The 24,627-nt window shown below is 42.7% G+C and overlaps 1 protein-coding gene across 1 annotated transcript in view; it reads right to left on the reverse strand.

Moving 5' to 3' along the window:
* LOC136645409 (dynein axonemal heavy chain 11-like) overlaps positions 1 to 24,627 on the reverse strand; it is a 264,485-nt gene that overhangs the window by 222,126 nt on the left and 17,732 nt on the right. Inside the window, 7 exon segments of the mRNA XM_066621643.1 lie at positions 1,200 to 1,369; positions 1,496 to 1,750; positions 4,351 to 4,683; positions 6,562 to 6,956; positions 9,918 to 10,020; positions 12,689 to 12,881; positions 12,991 to 13,115. Coding sequence (XP_066477740.1) covers positions 1,200 to 1,369; positions 1,496 to 1,750; positions 4,351 to 4,683; positions 6,562 to 6,956; positions 9,918 to 10,020; positions 12,689 to 12,881; positions 12,991 to 13,115 — 1,574 coding nt within the window.

A 24,627-nucleotide genomic window follows, 5' to 3' on the forward strand; every position in this document is an offset into this window, starting at 1 on the left:
TAAAATTAAATTTCGATTTATTTCAATGGAAGCAAGTTACGCACAGCAGCAGATAAAATATGCTTGTAGCAAAGGACTTGAAACGCTAGCACAGGGTTGACCAAATCTTTCAACATTAGGGCTCCCAACATCAGGGATTTCAACATTAGGTCTGCTTGTTCTGAGATGGTAGAAGTTCCATGTGGCCATCAGCATGCACCTGAAGGATCAGGTTTACAATGAGCAGCTCTGGAAACCAGAAAGATATCACAGACTTCATCTTATTGATGAAGATGTTTAGGTATCAAACAGAGAATGTCCCCTGCACAAGGTCACCTGGAATGCTATGTCTTGAATCCAGATTTATGTTCAAGGGCAAGAGATTTTCTGCACACTCATCCCCACTACAATCCTCGTTCCCCCCCTCAAACAAAGCTGCTTCTGCAGGTTAGGGGACTCATGGGAATTGAATGGGATGCGGTGCATGCAGAGAGGAGCTGTGGGAGGAATTCCACACATAGTCTTTTCCCAGGGCCCCCAACCCTCAGTATCAGCTTTTCAAGAAACTGCAATGGGAAGGAGAGTTTGAGACAATCCCTTGTGCCATTGTACATGGAACTCCAGATCCAAAGCTACATATAGGGCAGGAGGTCTGGTCTAGAGGGCAGAGCCTCCGTTTGCCTGAAGATAACATCCGCAGGTTTCCAGTTCGAGGCCACCGGCACCGTGCGACCTTGAAGCAACTGACAAGCTGAGCCGGGTTATTCCATCTGCTCTGAGCGTGGGAGGATGGAGGCCAGAATGTGAAACCAGATCAGAAAGAAACATCTGAAATGCTGTGGTTCTTGAAAGATAGAACCTTCTTTCAATTGTAAAAATCCCTACGGGGATTTAAATAGCCTACCTATGTAAACTGCCTTGAATAAATTCTGAGGAGAAATCTGACGACCAAGAAAGGCGGTATATAAATACCTGTATTATTACCATTATTATTACCATTACCATTACCATTATTATTATTATTATTATTATTATTATTATTATTATTATTATTATTATTATTATGCTGTCAGCAGCTGGAAACAGAGATAGGACTCTATGTACTGAGAAAAAGGCACACTTGCTTCATACTCTCTTTTCTACCATACTCAATATTTAACAGGATTTTTTCAAAATGTAAAACTGCAGAGTCTATTTAAAAGACATCAGAAGTAGCTTACCTTTGGGTCACATGGTTGAGCAGATGTTCCTTAAACATCCAGCTCCATTTTTTAATAGTATTCATCAAAGATACTTTAAAAGGCTTAATATCAACATGGAACCAGCCATTAAAAGTCTTCTGATTTTCAAACTCACTTACTTCTTGATGCAGTGTTTCATAAATGCTGATCTTAAGGAATAATAGGTGATTACAATTCTGAATTTTAATTGGAAGAGCAAAATAATGTAATAACTTAATATAAGAAGAACAAATAGAAATAGATCAAAAGATTTTAAAAAAATATTGGAAAAGCACCTGTTGTTTAAAGTGATCTAACTGCGGGGAGCATTTTTGAAGTTCATAGTCTGCATATAATTCTACCTCTTCAGTACTGAGAAATCGTCCATAGAGAAGGAACTGCTTCATAAATTTGATTTTATCATCCATCCATAAGTGGCTGTATTTCCTAAAGTACCTTTGATATTCCTGAACATTAACAGTGACCGAGCGCACCCTGCTCATGATTTCTTGGTGCATTTCTTCCAGTGTATCCATCTGGTCCATATCATGCTAAATGTGAAAATAAAACCACCAAGTGAGTTAGACCAATGATTTAATATAAATTGTGTGTGTGTGGGGGGGGGGGGGGATTCAGATTTAGCCTGCAAGCGAGACCTCCAGTTCAAGATAGTAGTCCAATTGCACACATATATAAACTAATCTCACGGTTACAGGGAAAACAGCCACAAAACAGATAGACGTCTTAATTATGTTATGAACAAAGTGCCAGAGGCCACATCGTAAATCTTCTTCAAGGTTCCAGCCTGGGCTCTTTCCCCCAAGAATCTGCTGGCATGCAATTTCAGAAGTGACGACTTACAGCACAAAATGCTGTTGCCATGGCAAGCTGTTTCTAAGTAGAAGAACAAAATCTGACAAGGGGGGGGGGGGAGAAGATGCCTGAAGATATGAGCCAGTATAAAACAGATGGGCTGGCTTGCACTACATGCAAGACCAGATAGTCCAAAAGAATATGTACTGCATATTTATATAAAAACAACAATTTTCTGATTTTCAATTAGTGATCTGATGTGGGAGATTTATGATTAGGATCTCCTGTGGTATTTTTATTTTACTCCAAATGACTGAAAAGGGGTTTCCTCTTGTGGCATTTTCCAGATCTAAATTGTCACCCCCCCTCCCAGTGCCCAAAGCTGCTATTAGCTTTGAGGGGGGGGGGGAAGTGGGACATACTTCTTCGCATCAGCACCTGGTGGCTGCGTATAAGTGATTCCTGCAAATATGAAGTATGGGAATAATTCAAATGGGATAAAATATGATGCCACTTAAAGGAAGGATTATTTCTTAATTGCTGCTACCAGCCTATCTTTAATTATATCAGGGAGATAGGGCACCTTGGATCAGAGTTTTTTAAAAGAACAAAACAAAACAAGGTTCTTCTCAAGAAAGCATTTAACACCTAGATATCTTCAACACCTTGAATACAATTGGGTGCAAAACTTTTTTTTTTTTTTGCTGTTATTAAAATTTACAGAATAAAGGCTGCAATCCTGTGTGCACTTTCCTATGAGTAAGCTTCAATGAACACAACAGGACTTATTTTTGAGTAGACATGCATAGGTTTGTGCCCCAAAATAACTAACGTTTCCATAATGCATAAAAGAAAACAATTAAAAAGAATCCTATCCAAAAATGTCTAAACAATTATACCCTAATAACCTGACAACATTTTCTGCCAGCATCAAATGATTCTATTACGTAATAATGGGCCTTTTTGTCTTTTGCAAGATATTTTGGAAAACCATTCTTCCTTAACATAGTCATTTCTAATGTGTAATTGTATCCATAAAGGTGGAACACCCTTCTTATAAATAACTCTAATGAGTAACTGTGTCACAAAATATTTTAAGAAAAAGAATAAGAGCACCCAAAACAAGTTACATGTAATATATGGTTTGATCCTAATTACACTGCAACTCAAAGTGATTTTATTTTCTGCTGTATTAGGCTGCTGCCATTCATTTTTTATTTGTTGATGTGTTCTTTTTTTAACCTGTTTTATTCTAATGCATACGTTGCAGGCCATTTTGATATTTTTAATTTAAAATTTAGGAAATCTGTTTCTTCAATTCTTGACAAGTTGAATTACCAAGAAAGTATCAAAAAATTAGCAATTTCAACAACCCCTTGTTCAGAAATTTTCAGAGACTCTAAAATGGCACTAACCTCACAATCTCTAGGCTCTCAACCCAACCAATCTAGCCATCTGAATGCAACACAAAGCAAGAGATAGAACAGAAAAAACTACTAATCCCATCTGTTTTAAAATTTAAGATACCCTATTTTGGTATTTAGATCATGTCTCCAGTGCTCTACCAATTAGAAATGAGCAAGTCATGAATGACATTGTGTGTGGAGATGGGTAATCACACCTCTTTAAATGTTTAAACTCAAAATCCAGGGAGGAAAAACTTCCTAATTTACACTTCAATGGGATAATCTGACCAGTTCCTCCCAGGGTATTTATTGGTGTATAAAATGAATGAGCATGAGAGGAGAGGAGACAGCTAGATTGTGTTTTCTAGGTGACAGAAAAAGACACAACTATTAGAGGTGACTGCTTTGTGTTTTTCAGAATAGAATTTTAAGCCATCAAGCCAGTCAGACCTTAACAGTCGACAATATGGACCTGGTTCATCACAAGTACAGCACACTAAAAAGCACTCACAGGGTCATCTGGATGGAAGGCTGGTCCAAGACCTCCAAGTACCTAAGTACCAAATGTTGCCCTCCACTTTCTGGCGATATGCCAGCCTCTGCTCCTAATTCCCTGTATGGGAAAAGGAAGAGGGATAAAAAGTGGAAGCATGGAAGAAAGGAGATTGGAGAGGTTAGAGTGTCTCCCACCACTCCACACTCCCTCTTCTATCCGGTTCCCCTCTTCTTTTCCCCATCCATGGAGGAGGATCAGTGAAAACAAATGTGGGCTGACAGATGTGGGTGCCTTCTGCTGCTTCTTGAGACACCCAGGTCAGTTGGCCTCTTGTATGGACCTGACCTGCCTGAATGGACAAGATGTTCCCACTAATATGACTGCTAAAAGGGACAGTGACCCAAAAGAAAGATAATGAATGTAGAGGTAATAGTACCTGATAAGTGTCCTGCCCAAGATGCTTGGCAACTCTGTTGATATTTGATGCAATCAAGTAAATGTTTTGGATTAGACCCTCCACTATGTCAGAGAAATTGCCTCTGATGGTACAGTCCAAAGAAGGCTTAAATGTCATTTCACTGCCATCAAGGATGAGCTGCACTTCAAACAAAGGAGAGGATCTTGATGTTGTCTCAGTACTTTCAATCAGATACTGAAGAGAACACTTGATAGCTTTAAACAGTCCATCTGAAATCATGTGATCTATGTATTCAGTGTAGGCCTTCCATTCAGCAGAAAGAGGGTCTGCCTGAAGCAAGTCCTGATTGTTCTGGAGGAAGCAATTTAGAAGTGAGCAACAAAATTGGAGTTCCTGGCAAAGATTCCCTATTCCAACTAATTAACCACTTCAGAAGTACAGAGAACTTTTCCAGGAGGAAGAAAAGCTCTCCCACTGTTTACAACCTAATTGCCTGATCACTAGGGTGACCACTGAACAATGTTCAAAATAAAAGATAACACCAATGTGGGAGGTCATCTGGGAGCTGCAAAGGTTATGCAAATTATGAATATGCAAATCGTGCATGCTATATTAGCATACAACATTTTACACTGTAGCCAACAGATCTTTTGTCTCCGGAAACTGTTAAAAGTGTGATCTTTTAAATATAATTCAGACTCTAAAATGGAAGCCCCAGAATGAGATGACAGGATGGGGAACTAAATGAAGAAGGGTAATAAAGGAGCAAAAGGGAATCTACTAGAATGGAAATTTACAGTAGTTTAATTTACGATTTAATTGTCATCATTGTTACAAGAAGCTGACGCTGGTATAGTTAAGTGTATTCTTATTTAATCCTCACACCAAACCTGTAAGATATGGGGACTTACTGGCCTTGGATTTATTCACGGTTATGGACATTTATTTACTTTAAAATACTTATATCCCAAGTATTTTAAGTATTTAAAATACTTATATCCCCATCATGAGATGTCCAAGGCAGATCACAACAAATTTGAAAAAAAAGTAAAACTGTAATAATGGGGTTTTTACACAGATTAGTTTTGATTCTATTGTTTTATTTTTATGTATTTTATTATCATTTGTTTATAATAAAATTTATTATTAATTTTTCTTAGCCCCTTTGAGCTTGGGATAGGTAGGATAGAAATCTTTTCAATAAATAATACAATAAAACATTAAAACAACCAAACCAAACAAAGAGAACAGAGCAATTTGCTAAAGCAGTAATGAACAAAATAGATCAAAGAGGCCACAGAAAAAATTATAAGTCTCCAAAGAGAAAGAAAACAAATTTCAAATTATTGCCATTGAAATAAAGGCACAGTGAGAGCCAACCTGATATCTAATGGTAAAGTATTCCAAATATAGGATCCCACTATGGGAAGATTCCAGATCACTGCCAATTGAACTACTGGGCCTCCAGGTCTTCCCCAGGCCTCCCAAAGCCTTATAAGGCATTAAAAATGTCACTTCCAGTTTCCCTCCAGAAACTGGAAGTCACATACTTTTGCCCTTTTAGGCAATTCTGAAGCCCATAGAGGCTACAGGCAGACATGTGCAGCCTCTGTGGGCTTCAGAAAGCCCTCCAAAGGCGACCACAGCTCCAGTCACCTTTGGAGGCTTTAAAGGGGCCAAAACTACTGATTTTGGTATCTGTGGTTTTCTATATCAGCGGGAGGTCCGGGAACTGATCCCTTGCAGATACCAGGGCCCCACCAAACATATTTTATTTATTTATTTGCTTATTTGCAAAACAAAAAACAAAAAAAAACACAACCCACTCCATTTCTCATAATATGGCAGGACTAATGAATAGGCTTGAAGGGCTTGGTTATGTGACCCAGGCTTCACCTGCCCACAGTATCTGTCACTGTCGAACTTGGAAAAAAATACACCAGAAAAAAAGTTGCACAAACATTTGGTTCCATATATTTAGACAAGCTTGCAAACTGCAGGAGCAGTTTTTGCTAGGCAGTTAGCCGCTATCTGATTTTTGAATAGCCTCAGTGATTCATTCAATTAGTTGTCTGATCTTTCCATCATCCTTATTTTCATTAGAGGCTCTGTAGGATCCACCAGAAATTGGGTCCCAACCCACCAAGTGGGTCCCGATCCACAGTTTGAGAAACACTGTGCTATATCATACCAACTTTCAGTAATTATTATTTTAAAAATCATGGTCACCTGAACTAACTGATGGATCCTCTCGCCCATCTCTCGACCTATCCCATGTATATGGCACATTTTTTCATTGTTAACAAGACACAGCAGGGAAGATGTGGCACCAGTTTTTTGAACAAGAAATGATGTTTCACTCAGTCTGTGCAGCAGCATCTGGATCAGTTCGACATTATCCTTGACGTTTTGGAGCCTGCTGCCTACATTCTGAACAAGTACCCTGGTCCGTTCAATATAAGTCCACAGGTCTTCAGTCTGCCAGGTCAATGCATCAAAAGCAGGCTTTAACTGTTGGTTAATTCTCCCAATCTCATGTGCTATGAGCTCTGCTTCCTCAGGCAGAATTGTCCTCCTTAGCCGGTCATACTGCCTGGTAATTAAATTTAACTTTCCAATGTACTGACATAACAATAAGAAGAAGTAGAAAAAAGAAAATAAAAATAATAAAATTAGTTAATTAGGGACAGATTAACAGTTTTGCCTGGTTCATAAGAACATAAGAACAGCCCCACTGGATCAGGCCATAGGCCCATCTAGTCCAACTTCCTGTATCTCACAGCGGCCCACCAAATGCCCCAGGGAGCACACCAGATAACAAGAGACCTCATCCTGGTGCCCTCCCCTTCATCTGGCATTCTGACATAACCCATTTCTAAAATCAGGAGGTTGCGCATACACATCATGGCTTGTACCCCATAATGGATTTTTCCTCCAGAAACTTGTCCAATCCCCTTTTAAAGGCATCTAGGCTAGACGCCAGCACCACATCCTGTGGCAAGGAGTTCCACAGACCGACCACACGCTGAGTAAAGAAATATTTTGTCTGTCCTAACCCGCCCAACACTCAATTTTAGTGGATGTCCCCTGGTTCTGGTATTATGTGAGAGTGTAAAGAGCATCTCCCTATCCACTCTGTCCATCCCCTGCATAATTTTGTATGTCTCAATCATGACCCTCCTCAGGCGTCTCTTTTCTAGGCTGAAGAGGCCCAAACGCCGTAGCCTTTCCTCATAAGGAAGGTGCCCCAGCCCCGTAATCATCTTAGTCACTCTCTTTTGCACCTTTTCCATTTCCACTATGTCTTTTTTGACATGCGGCGACCAGAACTGGACACAATACTCCAGGTGTGGCCTTACCATAGATTTGTACAACGGCATTATAATACTAGCCGTTTTGTTCTCAATACCCTTCCTAATGATCCCAAGCATAGAATTGGCCTTCTTCACTGCTGCCGCACATTGGGTCGATACTTTCATCGACCTGTCCACCACCACCCCAAGATCTCTCTCCTGATCTGTCACAGACAGCTCAGAACCCATCAGCCTATATCTAAAGTTTTGATTTTTTGCCCCAATGTGTATGACTTTACGCTTACTGACATTGAAGCGCATCTGCCATTTTGCTGCCCATTCTGCCAGTCTGGAGAGATCCTTCTGGAGCTCCTCACAATCACTTCTGGTCTTCCCCACTCGGAAAAGTTTGGTGTCGTCTGCAAACTTAGCCACTTCACTGCTCAACCCTGTCTCCAGGTCATTTATGAAGAGGTTGAAAAGCACCTCTTCACAGTTGAACACATTTGGTCCCTGTTGCGATTATGCAATGTTGGGCAGAAATGGCTTAATGAAATCTCAGAGCTGATACTTACCTTCCAATGGAGGAAGCAAAGCTGTAGGAACCAAAGACTTTATGCATAGATTGGCTTCCTAAATGGAATGAGTTGGAAACCATAGAGGATTGGCTTGCTCTGTATGTGCAATAACCTATGACTAATAGATTGCTGGAACAAGGCAATCAGCTATTTGATGGGCAGCCCAATTCTGAGCTGCCCAGACCGTGGGGCTGCTGTGGTGCCAAAAATGGCTGCTGTGGCATCGAATCACGCAGCCCAGCCCAGCAATCAGGATCTGGAGGAGCTGAGCTCCACTGGTCCCACGCTTCTTCCTCCCTTCTCCCTCCCCCGGCACGCTTCCTCCCCGTCCTCTCCCCATCCTCCACATCCCCCTCTCCAGAACACCTCCTCCCTGCCTCCCCCCACACCCCCACAAATCTCTTCACCGCCCAGCAGTTCAAGCAACTGCTCAGTGGCAGAGCACCGACTTTCCACTGGTGCTAGCCCAACGCGAGCTCACGCTGGGGCTAGCTCTGGCACTGGGCCAGCACTAAGCCCCACAAACGTGTCTTGCAGCACATTTGTGACAGTGAACGCCAGTGGTAAGCTGGCGAGCAGAGCTCAGGATTGGGCTCTCAGATGCTACACTCTCCTCAGCATGCAGCTATACTGAGGAAGGTACAATTGTACCTCAAATCCTACACAGGCAGCCCAATCCACAGCAACTCTTCTGGTGCTGATGCAGCCATGCACACTTGGCACATCCTGCATCCCTTGGGAAGTTTCAAGCTGTGAAGGCCTCCTCAAGGTAAAGGAAATTTGTTCCCTTGTCCAGGGTAAGCCTTTGCAGTCCCACTGGGACCTGCATTTTTCTGGTGCAAGTCCAAGTGGACCAGGGTAGGTGGAATGAGGCTGGGAAGTATGATAGGATATTGGTGATGCTGCTGTCAATACTGCCCCCTCTTTGGCTTTAACACATGCTCATCCCCACCCCAGTCTCCTCTCCCCATTCTTGTTTTTAAAAAAGCAGGTCTTTCAAATACATAAAAACAAGTCCCACATGGCTGACAAAGTCCAAACACAGGATTGGTCAGAAATTTTAGCACCAAACCCCACAAAATCTTGGACCTCCTTTCGTGCTTTTCATACTTCCGGCTCACCATTAAATTGTGCACTCAACATTACAGGAAGCTGCTGTTGCTGACACAGCCCTACTGGACAAAATCTGAATTAGTACTAGGCACTGTCTTCATAAAGAATCTACGGTCCATTAAGGCATCTGTCTATTCCACCTCCTTTTGTGAATTCTTGCTTTGAGAAACCTATTTTCCAGGGCTTTTATTGGAGAAGTGGGGAAGAATAAAGGGCCCTTTTTCTTCAGTACCTTTAAAGAAAAGGAAAGTGTGGAGACCCTAAATGTAGTAGAAGTGCTTGGTCCTCCCACCCCCTTTGTAATTTGAACACTGCTATTTTGCTGTCAATAGGACTGCAAACTAATTCAATGGCAAGGAGAAGAGAGCCCGTTGTATTCAAAGGAACACAGATGCGTTCAGTAAGATTGAAATACAAGATTAACTACAAACTACAATATAACAACCATTCAGCTGACAAAATAATTAGGAAAAATAGTTGTGCACTCTGCTTTGGGTTTAGGACGGCTGGAGACTCAAACAGATTACTACAGTTATGTCAATTTTCTTCCCTTTCTTTATATTCGCACACATCTTTCATATAGAATCACTTCTATTTAGCTTGTAAAGAGTTTCTCTCTTGGAATACAATTGCACTGCAACCTCTGGAATATCAGGATGTTTTAAAAACTCAAGGTATTTCACTTCCCGGAGGATGGCAGAGAGCTGCAGTGGAAAGATGTAAATGATTTTGTTATGCTACAAGAAGCTACTTCAAATGTCCTCACCTTGAGCGCACTCATTCAAACTTCCCTCTGGCAAAATTCTCCAGCTGCTTCATGGGACATCTTGCTTCAGATGCCTGGCAGATCTTCCATATGCAGACTCATGTCTGTCCACACATTCTTCATTGTGTTACTAATTGAGATTTTATGTGCAAACACTTATAAGGCATGATCCTCCCCTGTAGGCACAGTCCCTACACATGGAGATAATCTTTAGGGAACAATAGTGCCTGCGATATCCCCATCTCGCCTGAGTAGAGAAAGTACACTGGATGGCACAGAGGAAGTGCCCCAGGCCTTCTGTCCCCCAGAGTAGCCTGGAAAAAAAACAAGGATTATGTCTCATGATGCTCTGAGCGCCTGTGGGTTCTGCACCTGTGTATGGAAGGAGCATGAATATATTTTTTAGACACACAAAACTAAGTGTCCTCCTCAAGGAGATGGGGGGAGAAGAAACACTGAGTCCTATGTTTATCCCTCTGCGTAGTACACTCTGATATGAAGATGCTAGAGGGAAGAATAATGCCAGATGTGGCAATGGTCATTACCTTAGATGGTTTAAAACAGGATTAGACAAATTTATGAAGGACAAATCAATGAATGGCTACTAGTGATGACGATGACCTGTTTGTGTGCCTCTGAATAACAGGTTGAGGGGAGCAATGGTGGGAGAGAGGTCATGTTTTGATATCCTGGTCATGGGTTCCCCAGAAGCATCTGGCTGACCCTGCTGGAAAATAGGAAGCTCGATTAGATGGTCTGATCCAGCAAGGTTCCCTTTAATTTTTTTCTAAGGTACTATGTTCTAAGGAAGCAACAGAGACATTCACTGCTCTTGTCTCTCACATACAAATAATCACAAACACCAAAGGAGGGGTGCTTCTGGATACATCTGAAAACTCAGTTTGAAAGTGTTGTATCCATATTTGCAATAAAAAAATATCTAATGTATTGTCAAGGCCTGGCAAGGATTATGGCCCGTATTTCCTGAAATTGGTGTGGGGGTGGGGGGGCAGTGGAGTGTTGGATTTGATGAAGGCCTACTGCAGATCATCTTGGAAGCAAAGGCTGGAATGGTCTGAGAAAACAGTAAAGGAAGCATTCCAGGGACTGGAGCAGAGTCCCAACCTGCAGAAGATCACAGCAAAGAAAGCAACTTATGGCTCAATCAGATCCAGACCTTTATGCTGATGGAACTCATGTTCTGTCAGCACAAGGCCTGAGCTGCTGGTGCAATAGCCACTGCAACGGCACACAGGCTGGGGGTCAACAGGGCATTTGGCTGGCAGCTGCAACTGTGTGCCAATGACTTCTGGAGCCCCTACCAGAGCATGTAAGTTGTCGGGGGGGGGGGCATTCCAGACTCATCCAGAGGAGGATTAGGTAGGGGATCTAGAATAGCTATGATGAGGGTGGGCTGGGAGCAGGTATCAGTGGCAGTGCCAATATCCCATGCCCCTAGCCCAGGCTTAACATGCCCCCTTGGATTTAAGCCAGCCAAAGAGCTGATGCAGACCTAAGTAAGCCCACTGGGGACAAGACAGTGGCAGAGTAGGTAAATAAAAGGTATCTTTACTTACCTCTCCATCACTGTCTGGCCCCCAGCCAGCCCATAGCATGCAGTGGAGGCTGCATCAGCATCACTGCACATGCTGGGCTGGCCCAATACGGAATTGAGCTGCTGGAGTGGATGAAACAATAATAAAGTAGGGCAACCATAACTGGAACATGGACAGAAGTTGTATCAAAGAAAAGCAAGACACCAGAGAATGTTGAAGCTTGCAAGAACTCTTGGCCTTGGCTGAAGTTGGCAAGAACTCTTGGCAAGAAGTTTGGCACCTAGAAAACAGCAGAAAAGAGCAGGAACAATAGCTAAAGGCCAGGGTCCTGCATTCGTACTGGTTTATCTAGTCTGGAGGGTTCTTTCTGCCTGATTATCAATGAGACTAGTACCAGGAGTACTTTTTCCTACTAGGCCTGAACTCTGAGTGATCTTGTAGAGTAGGGGTGCCCAAAACCCAGCCCTGGGGCCACTTGCGGCCCTCGAGGCCTCTCAATGAGGCCCTCAGGGAGCCCCCAGTCTCCAATGAGCCTCTGACTCTCCGGAGATTTGTTGGAGCCCACACTGGCCCAGTGCAACTGCTGTCAGCGTGAGGGCAACTGTGTGACCTATCGTGTGACCTGTGGGATGAGGGCTCCCTCCACTGCTTGTTGTTTCACACCTGTGATGCAGTAGCAGCAGAAAAGGAAAGGCCAGCCTTGCTTTGTGCAAGGCCTTTTATAGGCCCTGAGCTATTGCAAGACCTTCATTCATTCACATAAGTTCATCTTTAATATACTCATTTATGTAAACTTATGTAAGTTTATTCAAATTTTAAATGTAAATTAATTCTTTTTCCCCTGGCCCCTGACACAGTGTCAGAGAGATGATGTGGCCCTCCTGCCAAAAACTTTGGACACCCCTGTTGTAGAGGATCTTGTTAGTTCTGAAGCTCACCAGGGTGCTGCTCTGTCAACCTCTGTTCTAGTCTAAATCCCCTGAAAGGCACATAAAGATTGATGGTTGTTTAAATGATTATCATAAAGGACAAATTAACTACCTCGGTTACCTTTTCATTAAAGTTTACTTCAAATAATCCACAGTCATCATATCTGAGAATTGGTTGACTGAGATGTGATTCACAAAGAAGGCTTAGATCTTCCTTCCATGAAGTATACATTTCCTCATCATGTTTATCCAATAATTCCAACACTTTCTCACATTTTTGGAAGACAAAATTGGTTTCCTCTGTCTGCAGAATCCTTGAGAGACAGAAAGGATTTTTTCCTCAATGTCATTTCTAAGTACACAGTGGAAGGTGCTTTGGGAAGTGGTTTAAGCCCTATTGTACAATTTTATAGCAATACTTACAGATGATTGATGTGCCTAAAATGTGTTCTGTGCTTCAGCAGCCTCTCTCGTAACTCCTGAGACCATTTTAAATTGCCTGCAGTCACTGGCATGTTTTTATGAAGTACATTGCCTCCATTCCTTAACTTAAATAAACAGAAACTGTTATGATGATGGACTGTCAATACACCACAGTAAAACCTGCAAGAATGTTCCCATTGGAGGTGAATGCAAAAGTTACCCAGTGAATCTGGCTTAGGCTGTAAATCTGCTTACTTGGAATGAAATCCCACTGAAATTTGTGGGATTTACTTCTGAATGCATGTTGTTAGGGCTGCGGGATTAAAACTGAGGAATTAGGCTCCTTAAATATCTTGTATTAATGAAAATAATCCAAAATTATCTGTTGACATAGCTGAGAAAATTCCCATCAATACCTAGTGTAAGGGAAGAATAGCACCATGACTATTCTGGCTGCATTTCCTGAAATTAAGAGGTACACTGGAAGAGAGCATCAGGATACTCTCTAGAACAGTGGTTCTCAAACATTTAGTGGCCCACTTTAGTGGCCCACAGGACCCACTTTTTAGAATGAGAATCTGTCAGAACCCACCTGAAGTGACATCATCAAGTAGGAAAATTTTTAACAATCCTAGGCTGCAATCCTAATCACACTATTATTGTTAAAAGCATATACATAGTAGCTTGTTAAAAGTACAGATCTGTAACATTTCCCCAAATGTAGTCACATACCATGGTAGCATCAAGTCTAATACATTAAAAATAAAATATTGAAATGATTACCCACCTGAAATTGGCTCGCAACCCACCTACTGAGTCCCAACCCACAGTCTGAGAAACACTGCTCTAGAACATTAAACCAAGATGACCTTAAGATGTCTTTAATTGGGCCAAAGTACAAACCAGAGGCTTTACAATAATTGTTTAAAGCTTCTTCCCTTAAAGAGAAATTTAGTATATGGTTGTCTTATCTGATATATAGTCCCCTGTCTGACAATATATTCTCATACTTGTATGCTGGGGTAAAAACCAGATCATTCAGAATGAAACCCTTTGCTACCCTCGCTCCTGCATCATCTGCTTATATCTCTTATCTCTTCCCTTTAAGCTGTTTAAGCTCTTCACCTCCTCACCTCATGACTGGAAATCTGCCAACTTTCTTCCTCTCTCATCTTCCCCAAGGCCGTCCAGTGATTATTCTCTCCTCTTACTGCATCTTGCAGCAAAGCCCTTCTTCCCTTGGTTTTCTATATTGCAGTCTCTGAAAATGCACTAAACCTATGTCCAGTCTGAACCAAAGTGGCACCTGAAGTGGCATGCAAATTCTGCTGCCCTCCCCCCTAAACCTCACACATGCCCACGGCTGCCACAGCTGCCATATTCTCCTTCTCACCCATTAAGCAAATGAGAGTGCAATCCTTTACTGATTATCTGCTGGCACAGCACCAGCTGTGCTGGCCTATAGTGTTGCAAATGTACTATAAAGCACATTTGTGATGTGCAGGCAGCATCAGTGGGAAGACCTGAGCCAACCTGCAGCTGCTGAATCCAAGCCTCAAGCTGCAGGTGGAGGTAAATGAAGCATCAAGTAGTGCAGAGAGTGGGAGAAGGAGGGCATTCTGGAGGCAGGGAGGGGATATACCAGGCAGAATGGGGGCAAATCAGGACTATTTAGCAGGGATGGGAACCTGAGTCAGGTGACTCAAGTCCAAGACGCAAAAACATGTTTTTTTGCTAACTTGGGCATACTCGAGTCACCAGCATCGATCTTGGACATTGACTCAAGTCTGAGGCCACTGATTTTGCACTTTGGTTCCCCACGTATGCGTACTCGAGTCTATCTATATCTGGGTGTGCTTGCTTACTTTTTTCAATGTGAACGACATCGTGAGGGCCATCATTCAGACTGGATGAGCAGCAAGGAAGTTCCAACCCGGTGGCAGGGAAGAGTTAATATTTTTCTTTTACATCGGGGGGGGGGGGAGAGGCGGGAATGGACTCTCTTTTCTGTCTCTGAAGGAACCGATGGACATTGGACGAAAGTTGTGTGGTCTGATTTGTTTCTTTGGATAGGTAGGGCAGAAAGAGGAGCGCAAGAGGGTTCTTGCCTTAGAATTGGCAGCAGAAGCCTAGGATGGGGAAGACGGCAGGGAAGCTGGGGGGAGGAGGCGGTTTGTAGCGATCACGCTTTCCAACTATATGGCTCCTTTTGGCTCCACTGTTACCTGGGAGGAGGAAGCTTCATTGAACAACTGGCACAAATGGGACTACTGAGTAAAGCTGCAAAGGATTGGGTCATACTGATAAGCCTTCCAGCTGCTGCACGTGACCCTCCTCCCTCTTGCAGCTTCTGTCCCCTCTCTCACATAGTCTGTCCCACCCCCTCCTGCCTTGTTTACAGATGGGATGGGGACATCAGGGGAGTGTTTAAAGAGAACTCAGACACACACACACACACTGGCAGCAGCTCTGTTTTTTCTGCAGAGCCGCACTTGACACATGTATCAAAGAGACTCATGACTTGAGTCTTTTCGAGTCGAGAAACAGCTCTGGGCAACTCAGAAAGTCCACCTGTTAGAATTCATTTTCAAGTCAAGTCATGGGGGACAGAGACTTATGATCGACTCAAGCTGTGCTGGACTTGTCCATCCATGCTATTTAGTAGGCGCAGATAGTGGCCCCATAGGGCAGGCAGGGATGTTACTCGAGTTAAGGGGAAAAATATCCCCTGACCCTGAGGAGACTTCCAGCCTGCTCTGAAGCTGTGCTGGGTACAGCAAAGGCCATGTGGCCCCTCTGCGCCTGCCTAGCTTAGTACTGGGCCCTACCACTGTGGTGGGTGGGCAGTCATGGAGGCCTCCTCAAGGCAGGTGCATCATCACTGGAAATTCTATCCACTGGGCCTAATTGTTGTGTTTTATTATGTTATTTTTATGTGGATTGTAAGCTGACCTCAGTACCTCCTTTACAGGAGGAGAAAGGTGGGACATGAGTACTTTAATAAATAAATATGTGTTGGCTAAAAACTTTACTGTATTAATACAGCACTCCTGTATTAATCCAACCTATGTCACAGGGTGGATTTTGATAAAATGGGGTGACCCACAGTTATGACCCTGAACTCTTTGGAGGACAGGTAGGATAAGAACATAAGAACAATAAGAACAACACATTGGGAAGCTGCATTTTAACATGTTGCCCAGCCTGACATGTTGCCCAGCCTGGACATGTTGGATACATATTTTTGTAACTTGGAAAGCTACACATAGAAAGTGATCAACTTTTTGAGAATTGTTTTTCCATTTGTACTAAAACACCAAGCAAACATCAACTTGGTTTAACCCCATAGCTGCCCCACTGAGGAGAAAATAAAATTAATTTCATCATAAATAAGTAAATAATGAGCAATAATAAATTAGAATGCCAACGGCTGTTATCCACTTTTTCTATCTGATTGTCAAAGATTTGCTTGCAGCAGGTAATTTCCTCATCAAACATTGAAAGAAGAACAGCAACGTGTGGAGAAAAGTGAGAGTAGATGACAGGCCGCTCCAGAAGTTTTCCAAATATCTGCAAAATCTTTAGAGAAATAGTTTCTTTAAGACGAGCAGCACCTGTATCAGTTCTCATCTGTCTCTTTTTAAAAATGCCATTTCAGGAAGTTTTATTAAAAAAAATATGAAGGGTCAAATAATTTCTTTGTGTTCTATGTTTTGAAAGAATGTCATTTGCGGATTTGTCTTTGAACAGTACAGTATTTCATGTAAAATTACTATATGGGTTTGAAATGGAATAGAATTTTATAACTAAATTTATTTCTTTACATTCCTGCATAATCTCTTTAGTAAACAGCAGCAGAATTTGTCATGAGAAATCAGATATTACGTGACAAAATCCAGTTATTTTCAGTCTTTCCTGTTGATCTGTTAACACTCACCCCCTCCCAATTTCATTCATACTTGTGCTCACTCTCATCCAACACCTCTCATCAGAGCTAGCACTAGGCTGTTGAAGGCCCTGGGACAACCCCATCCCCATTTTACTGGTGACAGAGCACCAATGCCAGCTCTCAGCGATCCTGCCACCACTACTCCTGATATTGGAGGTTTCTGGAGATCACATTGGATAGGTGGGCCCACTGATGCACCTGAGTCCTTCACTTGGGCCAGTACATGGCCTGCCTGACTCATGACACTGCCCCTTATAACTTTTGAGGGATAGAAAAGCTGCAGAGTGATAGGGAGCTAGGGTTGCCATATTTATGTTATTTGTTGTGTTCTGTTTCGGTAAAAACTTGCAACTTCACTTGCATCCTGATCAACAATGACTCTGGTTCATCATGTTAGCATTCCAATGAATACTATTTTAAAACCATGTGGCCACACGAAAGAACTATGCTGGTGGGAAGGGGGAGCGGAACCAGAAGAGGAGCAAATTCAAGCATTGCAAACTTAGTGCGCTGCCCCCCCTCTAGCTACTCCAGTGCATTTTATCACAAGATAGTTGAGTTGAATTAACATAGCATTCTACCTTTCTGAAATGGAAAGAAATATGTACATAAGCCCCATTATGCAGAAGAAAAATGTAGTGCAGAAACTGAGGCCTTTGTAGATTATCATAAGTCAACCTGGGATCACATTTAACTTAAAGAAACAGTGCTCGGGCTCAGCATCTTGTACTCAAATGACACTAGCTATGTTCTTTGACAACTCAAACAATGGTTTACAGAGGAATGAATTGCCCTGGAAAGTCCAAGTGTCAACTCAAAACGGCTTCAGGTTCAGGCTTTCTCTTTTGTATGAGAATTCAAAGTTCTGATAATTTTATTATGTGAAAGTCCACATAATAAAATGAAAAGTAAAATAAAAATAAAATTAAATAAATTAAAGCTCAGTTTGCTTTATATTTCAATATGCACAAATGCTTCCTGAAAGCATGCAATCCAGACATAAACTTGTATTACCTAGTTATTGAAGAAAATAAATTGCCTGCATTTCCTGTTTGGAAATAAGCTGTTCTGGTTACTAAATTCAAGTTCCATAGGCATCAATAGCATAACACAGTGGTTTCCAAACTGTGCACTGTGGTGCCTTAGGGTATCGCAGCAGACTCACAGGTGGGGTACCCAGTCATCCTCCTACCAGCTCTTCCAGGTCACCCCTACTAGCTCACATCAGGCACCCCCCTACCTACTCTCCCAGGTGCCACCATCTTGGATCTTGTGAGATTTGGGTGCTGTGAGATTTTGCAAGAAGAGGCTGTGGGGGGTGCCATGACCCTGGTTGGAAACCACTAGCATAACAGGCAAGTTTATTAAACAGGATTATTATATACCGTTCCCAAACAGGCTCTAAAGCAGTGATTTTCAACCACTGTGCCGTGGCACACTGGTGTGCTGTGGGTGGTTCGCAGGTGTGCTGCAGGAGTTCGGGGAGGGTAATTTATTAGTAGGGAAATTGGGGGATTTGTGCCCTCTACCAGCAGCATAGTGTGCCTTGTCAATTATCAGAAAACCGATGGTGTGCCTTGACAATTTTAACGCCTGGTCAGTGTGCAGTGAGATGGAATTGGTTGAAAATCACTGCTCTAAAGCATAGGCCTGCAGTAGAGTTTCTAAGGAAAAAGAAGTGGGGGGAATGAGGAGGTTGAGCTGTACCATACTTAAGCAGACAGAACACAGTTAATTTGCTGTGTCGGAATGCAACACTTAATTATACACAGGAACTGATAGTATCGTTGCTTGGGATACTGTGAAGAACATTTTGCCAGCCAGAACCTTCTGGGAACGGTCAGAAATACAGCCACCAAAAAGTAAAATGCAGATGTGTTTTGGACAAACACAAGAAATGGAACCAAAAAGTTACAGAAGTGATTTTATATCATTTTCCTCAATAGCATGGTTGCTTTATTTGAATACGGACGGCAGTGGCTTCTCCTGATGGTTGTGGTTAAATATCCCATAAAAGCTAACTCACTCCCTGCTTTTGTGAACTCTCAACACTCTCATGCTGGCAGTCCAAATTACAGCATTTTATTATATTGCATCTTTGCTGTGTGTTTTATTTATCTCTGTTGCGCCTTCCCATTTTTGGCATCAATTCAAGCCCTCTACCTGTATCCCCCTGCTGTTTGTCCTTCTGGCAAACTGTTGTGTGCTTTTTACAGTTTGTTTTGCTTTTTTATTAGTCATTCTTGTTTGCTGTTTGCAACAAAATTTATCAATCTGAATTCTTAGACAATTATGTCATGCAACATGCCCATTAGATGAATATCTCACTTACCCCAAACCATAATGTATGTCTCCCACATAGCCCTACAAAAATAGAATTTTTATTTACCTGAATGCCTGAGAAGCTCTAGATCCAACTCCCTGCTCAGTCAAGGAAGGAAGGTTTGTGAAAATGACTGAGTGTATACTGGGTTGAAAGGTTGAAATCACCTTTTGTTTGCTTTTGCATGAGCTTCTTTTTAGGAGGTGCAGATGGGGTTAATGAATTGGAGGGTTGTAGCAAAGGAGAATCAGCCATGTCAGCACCAAGTCTCTGGGGGCCCTGGAACAAACCCCTGTGCAGCTATCATACTGAGGGTTCAGGGGTCACTCAGCCATGAGCCCTCTGATGGGCATGAGCCTCCTGCTAGTAGCTATCCCAACCAACCCTTGGTGCCAACCTGATATAGAAAAAATAACTTGGACCATCGATATAGTATCTCCTAGGTACTGTCTCCAACTTGATGGAGTCTGTATAGCTCCCTCAGCTCTCCAGGGAGCTGAGGGCAATGCAAGAATTTGAACAAGGACTTAAGCAATGCTGAAGACTTGTGACAATCCAATTAAACATAGGCTCAAATCCATCTCAGGACCTGCTCTGTGGCATTTACATGAAGTGTACACACTTCCCTGATACCACTGCATCTGCACAATGTAGACCAGAGCTATTCTTAGTGGCATGGGAGCCAGGAAGCCCCATGGTGACTGTGGCAAGCCACCCATCAACAGCCAGAACAGGACGGTCTGCAGTGGAGGCAGTTCAATGGAGGACTGCTGGCAGTTCAGGGTGGAAAGCTGGCTAGGCTGGGGGTGGTTCATGGGCAAGAGGAAGAGGATATAAGCTGTAGTGGCAGTGGCACATGTCACAATTCTATCCCCTGCATCTTCTCAGCCCAGACCTGTTTCCAGGTATCTCCTTGGAGTTACAGCAGAAAAACAGATCTGGCACAGACCCAAGAAGATCCTTTCGAGACCTACAGGGAGGTAAGTAAAATGTAAAAAAAATATTTTTATTTACCTCTTTTGGGCTATCTGGTCACATGCACCCTCAGCATGCAGCGTGCACTCTGTCAACTGCACTTCATGGTTTGGGATGGTGGAATATAAGCTTGGGCTGCCTAGCTACAATACCTAACCCACTTACATGGAAGTAAGTCCCACTGAATTGAATGGGACTTGCTTCTGATACAAATGTCTAGGATTGTGCTGTTAGACTGGGTTCATATGAAATGATGTAACTGTAACAATCACATCATGCTTTTGATGTTATATGAATACAATAGCTGATACATTCAGACTGCTGTGAGTGGGTTTGGAACTCAATGAAAAAATATTCAGGCTCCCCCCAGCAATGGTAGACTGGCTTAACATTTTTACACAAGACAAAAATATATGTAGCATAGTCTGACCGTAGGCCCTTCTGGACTGTCAGACCTCAGGAATTTGTCCCATGGCCCCCCCATTGGCCCTTGGTTACACTATATTTTATGCTTTGGGGGGCTGTTGAATTAGGCCTTAATGTTGGGCTTTAAGAAGTCAGACCATTAAATGCCATTTGTTTTTTATAGGCTCCAGATGAATAAATCTTCAAGTTTTTGAAATACAAATCACACGGTGGCTTCTCAATGGATGATTTCCGTCACAGAAATGTGTCTGAGAGAAACTCCCATGATCGAAGATATAAAGTGGAATGATTTCACTCAGGATGCCAAGCCACCCCTGAATTCTTATCAAGCAGCCATCTTGATAAACCCTTCCCAGATAATAATTTTTGCTGGAGAGGTGTAACAGCAGTCTCATGACTAGAAATCAGAATGTGAGAAAAGCACTGAAGTCCAATTCTGTAGTGTTAGGTATTGTGTTACTAGGCAATCGGTTGTAACTGTCACCAAATCTGTTACAACCAACTACCAGATTTCTCTTGTTCTTGGTGAAAATGGTGACATTCAGAAGCCATGCTTTACAGCTGTCCAACACCATAGTTCTGATGCAGAAGCACTACTTTGTGCTGCTTTCTGCAGTATGCTCCTAAGTATCCTCTTCCTGTTACATTTTAAGTATCCTTATCCTCTTGTTTGTCCTCTTCCCCTGTTCCTGTTGGGTGCCATGGAGATGTAATTTTCTCACTTCTCTTTTCCTACTGTCATCCTATTCACCCTTTGCTCTGACTCTTCTCCAGTGCATATGTCAAGCCTTTTTGTCCTACCTTCTTGATTTCATGATACATTTATTTCTATGTTTATTGTATTTGCTTGGATGTTTTCTTACAGAGCTGATGGTAAAACTCTCCTGTCTCAGCAGGAAACTGTTCCTCACAGCAATTACACCTGCTGTCTTCCTTTTCATTTCCCTTCAGCTTTTGATGAAATTGTATTTTCTGAAACCCTATGAATTCTCTCTCAGACTCTTACCTAACTCAGCGATTCAGCCATCTCCTTTCCTCCCATCTCTCTTTTCCATCAGCATTTCCATTTTGTGAGACATTTTCCTAATTTTCTCATGTAACGCTGTTCTTTGATACTTTATATTTGGCTTCTTCCCCTATACAGAATGTCACTTTCCTTTAGGTTTTCAAAGGTTTTGCACAAGATCCAGGCATACAATTCCCACTGACTTAAATAACCCCCATTGACTATAATGGGATTTGTGCTGCTAAATCCAGGCAACTCTTGAAAAGTGTAGGGCCTTATGGTTAGAAATTCATTTTTTTTTCTTTTTCTTTCTAATGCCCTGAAATTTCTTTGTAGCTTGAAAGCATAATGGCTCCACTCTCTTTTGTCTTTGAATTTTTGGAAAAGTTAAAGAATATGGGTACAACTTCCCAGTGTGGCCTAGTGGACAGAGTGCTGAATTTGGATATGGGAGACCTGACTTTAAATTCAGTGCCACCATATATTCGCTGGGTGACCCTGGGGGTACATCCTCTTCAAACTCAGTTTCCTACATGTGAAGCAAGAATAATGATTGCTATTGCAACCCAATATCATATTAGTCCATTAAGTGAATTTTCTGTGGATATGTAGCAAGAACATTTGTAGTCACAGAAGAATAAGAAATAGACTCTGAGTTGTTGACATTCCATGTAACACCTAATTGTGCTTTTGATCAGTTCCCAGTGTCATGGAGTATACCGTAGATCAGGGGTGCTCACACTTTTTTGGCTCGAGAGCTACTTTGAAACCCAGCAAGGCCCAGAGATCTACCAGAGTTTTTTTTACAATGTTCGCGCCATCATAACATATAACATTTATGTGTACAATGTATGTTGGTGTACCTTGCATAACCGCATGAGCCAATATTGCACAACACAACATAATTAACTATAAACATTTTTTGTAATTACTTGAGTTTACTTTGATGACTTGCACTGAAGTGAATCAGCCAAGGATGTATAGTTCGGACAGTAGCTGCTGACAGCCAGCCTCAAGCACACTTCCAAATGTTCATCAGTCATGGTGGAATGGTACTTGGACTTAATGATCTTCATGTAGGAAAAGGCTGACTCACATAAATAAGTGGAGCCCTTCCTGCCTCAGGTGCTCTTATATCCCTGAGGGCCCTATTGCCTTCAAGTGGCTGCAGCTGTGCAGCACACTCTGCTGGATGCCCAGACCTTACCCTTAAAGGGGCCACTGCTGACACCACATCTACCTCCTCACCAGTTCTTCCTTGATTCCAATACACAATAGCAGATCTCTATACAGACCAGTGCAAAAACAGGGGAAAGGTGTGGGGGAGGGAAGATCTCTATATAGACATCACAGCAAGACCACTGCAAAACCCCTTGCACACAGAACCAACAGATGGAAGTTTGGGGGGGGGGGATCTCAATACATACCAGTACAAAAACAGAAGAAAGGTAAGTCAGCCCCAGTAAAGTCAACGGGGCTCACTCCCAGGGATGCGTGGACAGGAGCTCACTCCCAGGGATGCGTCACTCCCAGGGAGCTCACTCCCAGGACGGGGCTCACTCCCAGGGATGCGTGGACAGGAGCTCACTCCCAGGGATGCGTCACTTCCCAGGGAGCTCACTCCCAGGACGGGGCTCACTCCCAGGGATGCGTGGACAGGAGCTCACTCCCAGGGATGCGTCACTTCCCTGGGAGCTCACTCCCAGGACGGGGCTCACTCCCAGGGATGCGTGGACAGGAGTTCACTCCCAGGGATGCGTCACTTCCCAGGGAGCTCACTCCCAGGACGGGGCTCACTCCCAGGAATGAGTGGACGGGAGAGAAGCCTGTGATCGACTCATTTTGCCTCGCGATCGACCGGTAGATCGCGAACGACGTATTGAGCACCCTTGCCGTAGATACTCGCCTATAGTATGTGAAATTTTTGCCAAGTAATCAAACTCAAATTATCACTTTGCCTTATCTCAAGGTCAATCAGAGGGCAAAGCCTTTGAACAGTTTGGTTTCTCAAGCGACAGACAGGGCCAAGTTTCTCAAGCAGCAGGCAGGCACAGCTCCTTAGAAGCAATTTGTTAACCTTTTATTCTCCTTCCGTCTGCTGCAGCCTGGTACTGCTTTGCAAATGCTTGCAAAGCAGGTCTGTTTTTTGAAACACCAGGATGGGAAACCTCCTTTCCATCTGAAGCAGGCTACAATTCAATGCACCCTTACTTAAGAATAACACCCATGGAAAGCAGTGGGTCTACTTCTCAGTAATAAGGGTTGCAAATATATGCAGCTGCATCTCTCTGCTGTGAATTGAATTGCACACTCCCAGTTATGTGTTATGGGTTGTATGTTGTACGTAGAGCTTCTGGCTTAACACACCACACAACTTAAAGGTGGATTTCATTCATGGTTCAACCTTTTTCACTTGCATATCCCTTGGCAGCCCATTTCCATAAATTGTACCCTTCGTATTAGCAAAATGTTTGTAATTAATAATACAAGCCCTCATCTCCTCTCTATGAAAGCCCAGACTTCATGTATTCATCACAGTGTTTTCTCTTTTTATCTGTTTGAAGAACAGAAGACTCTGCCTTTGCACTGTTTTGCACCAGAAGCGTGCTGAGAAATTCTGGGTGATTGATCACTTTCCATATTATGTTTCAGTTTTTTTACTGTGCTGATTTTCAATCACTGTTTCATACATGAATTGATGACCAAAAACTAGCTATTGGTGGGGCTTTCACAGTCAACTAACTACCTCCCTTCCTGCCTTGCTGGTCCTTGCAAGGCATTCCTGTCTTGCAAGGCATTCTGGAGCATGACCTGCCTTTTTCTACCATTATTCCATTCTTTTTCAAGTACCCCTAAAGGTCTTGTTGAGTGTCCCTGGGAGTACATGAATACCAGGTTGGGAACCACTGTTTTACTGGTATGTTGTTTACAGTGCATTTACTCTGATAGTGCTTACAA

This window comes from Tiliqua scincoides, chromosome 1, assembly GCF_035046505.1.
Source record: "Tiliqua scincoides isolate rTilSci1 chromosome 1, rTilSci1.hap2, whole genome shotgun sequence".
In the NCBI taxonomy this organism is placed as follows: Eukaryota; Metazoa; Chordata; class Lepidosauria; order Squamata; family Scincidae; genus Tiliqua; species Tiliqua scincoides.